This window comes from Wasmannia auropunctata, unplaced genomic scaffold, assembly GCF_000956235.1.
Source record: "Wasmannia auropunctata unplaced genomic scaffold, wasmannia.A_1.0 LD336116.1, whole genome shotgun sequence".
NCBI lineage: Eukaryota > Metazoa > Arthropoda > Insecta > Hymenoptera > Formicidae > Wasmannia > Wasmannia auropunctata.
Window position 1 is genome coordinate 109,204 of NW_012026774.1, and position 4,310 is coordinate 113,513.

A 4,310-nucleotide genomic window follows, 5' to 3' on the forward strand; every position below is an offset into this window, starting at 1 on the left:
CTGTATTCTCGCCTTAGCTGGTTCGCACCGGAATCTGGAAGGAAGCTCAGCAGCTTAATCGCTCTTAAATGGAGGAGAGGAACGCGGACTAGAGATACGACCTGTCTATGTGGTTCCCTCGGTGGTGTCTTCTCCGCCCTCGTGGTCCTTGGGATCCTTCTCTCTTAGTCGTTGCGGCGTCGGTGAGACGGGTAATATTCTACAATGTTTCCGGGAGCCGCCGATACGGTATAACAAATATTCGAGATCGCTACGGGAACTAAAAGAGTGATTACGAACGGTACTCGGTATTCGGGCGGCGGGAGCCACGCAAATGTAGTCCCGCGGCCCGCGCCACGCGTCCGCCTCCGAAAATCGGAAGGACGCAGGACTCGAAACTACCGCCCGCGGTCGGGTCCGTAGATCCCTTGTGACGGACGGTCCGAAAAGGGACGTCCCGTCACAATATATATATATATATAACTATATCACATAATTGTATACTTTTTCGAGGTTACTTTGACGATTATTAATATTTTTATTCACAACCAATAGTTACAAACGTTATAATTTATAAAGATAATTATCCGCTATTTCTATCGTGTATAATAACCATTATTGGCATATATACATATCTACAGTTACATAATTCATCTATACTCTATTCTTTCGAGTGTAACTTTCAAGAAAGAATAAATCGAGTTTTACTTATTAATCTCTTAATCTCTTATTGGTAAGTCCTTGATCTCTACAACGAAGGAAAGATCTCAGCTCTCGGACATCCCAGGGTACCAATCCCTAAAAGAAACGAGGGCAATCGCCCTTTTCGCGAGGTACGTAGAAAAGGAAGTCGATCGTCTTCCGGGACGTGACAGCGTTCTGCAAAACTCGAAGTTTTCGTGATAAAAATGCCACGGGAGCGCGAATCCGGCGTATCCACGCTGCAAACAACGAAACTCGTCGTTTACGTGATAAAAACGTCGCGGGCGCGCGATTCCGACGTTTTCACTTTGCGTTCTCCAAAACTCGACGTTTGAGTGGTAGAAACGCCGCAGGAGCGCGAATCCAACGTTTCCACGCTGCAAAGAGAGAAACTCAAGGTTTTCGTGCTAGAAACGCGGCGGGAGCTTGAATCCGACGTTTTCACTTTGCGTTCTCCAAAACTCGACGTTTTCGTGCTAGAAACGCGGCGGTAGCGTGAATCCGACGATTTCACTTTGCGTTGTCACGTCTAGAGCGACAGGTTACCTGGTTCTCTTTTGTTTTAGGTCAACCTGCTTACACCGGCTTTACTTGGGATGGAGAGAACCTGAACTGCTGCGATAGAGGAGAGGTAGAAAACGAGAATGTGGTTCAATAAAATCTTTATTTAAATAATTCTATTCGAGGCTGTTATTTATTTTAATTATTTATTTAACTTTCCATCTGATTGTCTAAACAAGGCTTTATAATAATAATCTTATTATATCCAGATGTACGAAAGAAATCTTTACTTAGACATAAGCAAATACTCTCATGCGGAAGATGAGTCGGCTCGAGTACCAACGTTCGTCCCTTATTACTCTTGACGAACCCTATTCTTGTTCTGGTGATGTCGATCCTATACAATCTGGAGATTCTGGAGAATACGGTGATTCCGGAGATTCTGGAGATTCTGGAGAATCCGGAGAATCAGGAGAAGCAGGGGAATCCTGGAGAAATTATAATTACGTGTTTCAAAATTTACGAATACTTTATTTAATCAATTCTGTGTGCTAGTTGAGGCTTCAGCCAAATCATTCGGGTCAATAGTTAATAAAAAGCGACGAATAGTGGCGTTATTATCTTCGATTGTATTAAAAGGTTCTTCTTGACCTTGAATTTGCGGATTCTCTAACTCTATTGGCGCTTATTAATGTCGCTATAATCTAAAGTATCTTTGTCTGCAATGTCAATTTCCGGATCAACAGGGGGAGGAATCCAAAGGGGGACACGAATAGTTTGAATGTTAATTATTCGCGGAAGAATTCGCGGATTAAGAGGATGAAGATGATATTGCAAATTTAATGGTTGTAGTTGCGGTAACAAAGGCTAAACCCGGTCAGCTTCATCTTCAGTTAAGTCGACAGTAATGACATCCGGTCTATCTGGGACGCGGAGTCGTCCATGTTGTGGTGCTGGTTGTTGCACCGGTGGCCGAATTATTGGTTTAACAATTGCAATAGGCCTCTCTATTGGCCTTTCACGAATGGCTAATGGAAGCTCTCTAACGTGAGGTATTCCCAGCTCAGCTTTAAGTTTTGCTCTTTCAACCTTTTTTCGTTGTTTCCTGCCTGATCGATGTTTCCTTTGGTATTCTGTAGGATAATGCAAAGAGGGGAAGTTAGCTCTTAAAGCGCTGATATTCTCGCTCGCTAAGCCGAATCTTAAAGGAAAGGGGCAGTTTTGGCTCTTAAAGCGCAGATACTCTCCCTCGCTAAGCCGAACCGCAAGGAATGGAAAGGCATCAACAAGAATTTAAACAAAAATGTAATTTACTTCTAAATGGATACCGGTAACTTCCAATTAAGCAGCCACAATCTGTCGAATAGTAATATCGCGTGTGATTGCGACACGATCAAATAACTCGAGTTTAATTAAAAGCTTACGCGAAAGGATAGTTATAACACTCATTCAGCACTTACAGATATTGAAGAACTAGCCTGTCCTTCCATGTCAAAGATTCAGCTGTTTCAGCTCGTGTTTTATTTCAATAGAATATTAATCTATTAATGTCTGTCAATACAGTAATCAGGGTTAGGATGGCTTAGAATTGATAATTATTTAATACAATATTTTATTAAATTTGTACAATGTATTTACTGCAACGGCTCAGCACAAATGTCAAGGGTAAACCTTGTTCGAAATTCAGTTAAAAAATAAAACGATACGTCAAAAAACAATTGAATTCGTAAAGGGTTATAAGTGAGGCATAATAAAATAATAATAATAATAATAATCATGTTCTATGATTCATGAATATCAAATTGACAGGCAACACAAGGGTTATAACGTTTCTATTCAACAGTAATAACTCAAATTCAAGAGCATTAAAGGCAATTCCCAAAATCTTGAAATTCGATTAATTCAAGATAATATTTTAGGCAACACAATAGTAATAACTCATATTTAAAAACGTTAAAGGCATATCCTCAAAGTCTTAAAATTCAATTAATTCGAAGTAATAGCTCAGTTTCAGGCACGTAAATCATCAATGTTTTATAATATCGTACGTAGTCTCGACACGCACGCCAAATAGTTTCGTAATAAGATAATGTTCATTCAAAATTATTTATTTATCGAGGGTCGTTCTCACTAACAAATAATTAATTCACTTTGGAAGTATGGCATGAAATTAAAATATAGTTCGTTCTTAAACTGTCAGTTGAAGAGCCAATAGATCGTTCACTCATTTATGTCAAATGTGACACTTCATTTATTATAATTGTCGCGAGGTCGATGCCCTCGCAACAATCAGCATTTTAAGAACCAATTAATAAGCATTCGAGCCGGCTAGGCATTCGGCGCAAAATTAGCAATAACATTATATTCGAAAATACAATAAATCAAAGAACGTTAACCGCGACGTACCGAGAACAGTCTCGCAATGCAATTACCGAAATGCTGAGCGCTGACGCGGCAACGCGTAGTAATAAGTACGCGCAACGATAAGCCGCGGGCGGTCAGTCTTTTACGTCCGTCTTGACACGACCGGTCCTGACGTTCGTGTCGTAAAAATTTAATCTACTTGTCGTAAATAAGGTGAAGGTGTTAAAAGAAATCAAATCTGTGAACCAACATGAATTAAAGAATATACAGGGTGGACCATTTTAATCCATTCAGTCGAATATCTCGAAAATCAAGCCCGGGAGAGAAAAATTTTTCAGACAAAAGTTCTCGGACTTCGAGGGGGACATAAGATGATAACATTGGTTTGACCCTGAGTGGCGTCGTCAAGGTCAGGACAAGGTCACTTTGAATTTTTTAAATGGAACCCCCAATTTTTTATTACATGTTCTTATAGCACGCCTCGAGAACTTTCCAAAACACATAAATAAAATATTTTTTTATGAAATAAATCTTGAGTTATGAAGCTTGAAAGTTGGAGTATTTTATTATAAAGTGAAGTCCCGTTCCCCCGCGGAGTCGGATTCTCTTTTGTGCCCCTCAACCCCCGGGCACAACATAATATATCAAAGTTAACTTGTGATTATTCAAGCATAAGTTTATTAAAATATTAAATTAATCGCTTGAAGTGGTTTGTTCACTGATATTCAAGTTAAAATCGGGCAAGAAATATTAATGAATTTAAT

At 39.7% G+C, this 4,310-nt stretch overlaps 1 protein-coding gene across 1 annotated transcript in view; it reads left to right on the forward strand.

Moving 5' to 3' along the window:
• The window catches only part of LOC105448216, a 3,650-nt gene extending 3,482 nt beyond the window's left edge, over positions 1-168 (forward strand). The window contains exon 3 of the mRNA XM_011686676.1: positions 18-168. Coding sequence (XP_011684978.1) covers positions 18-168 — 151 coding nt within the window. The remainder of the gene's footprint in view (positions 1-17) is intronic.
• The last annotated feature ends 4,142 nt before the right edge of the window (positions 169-4,310 follow it).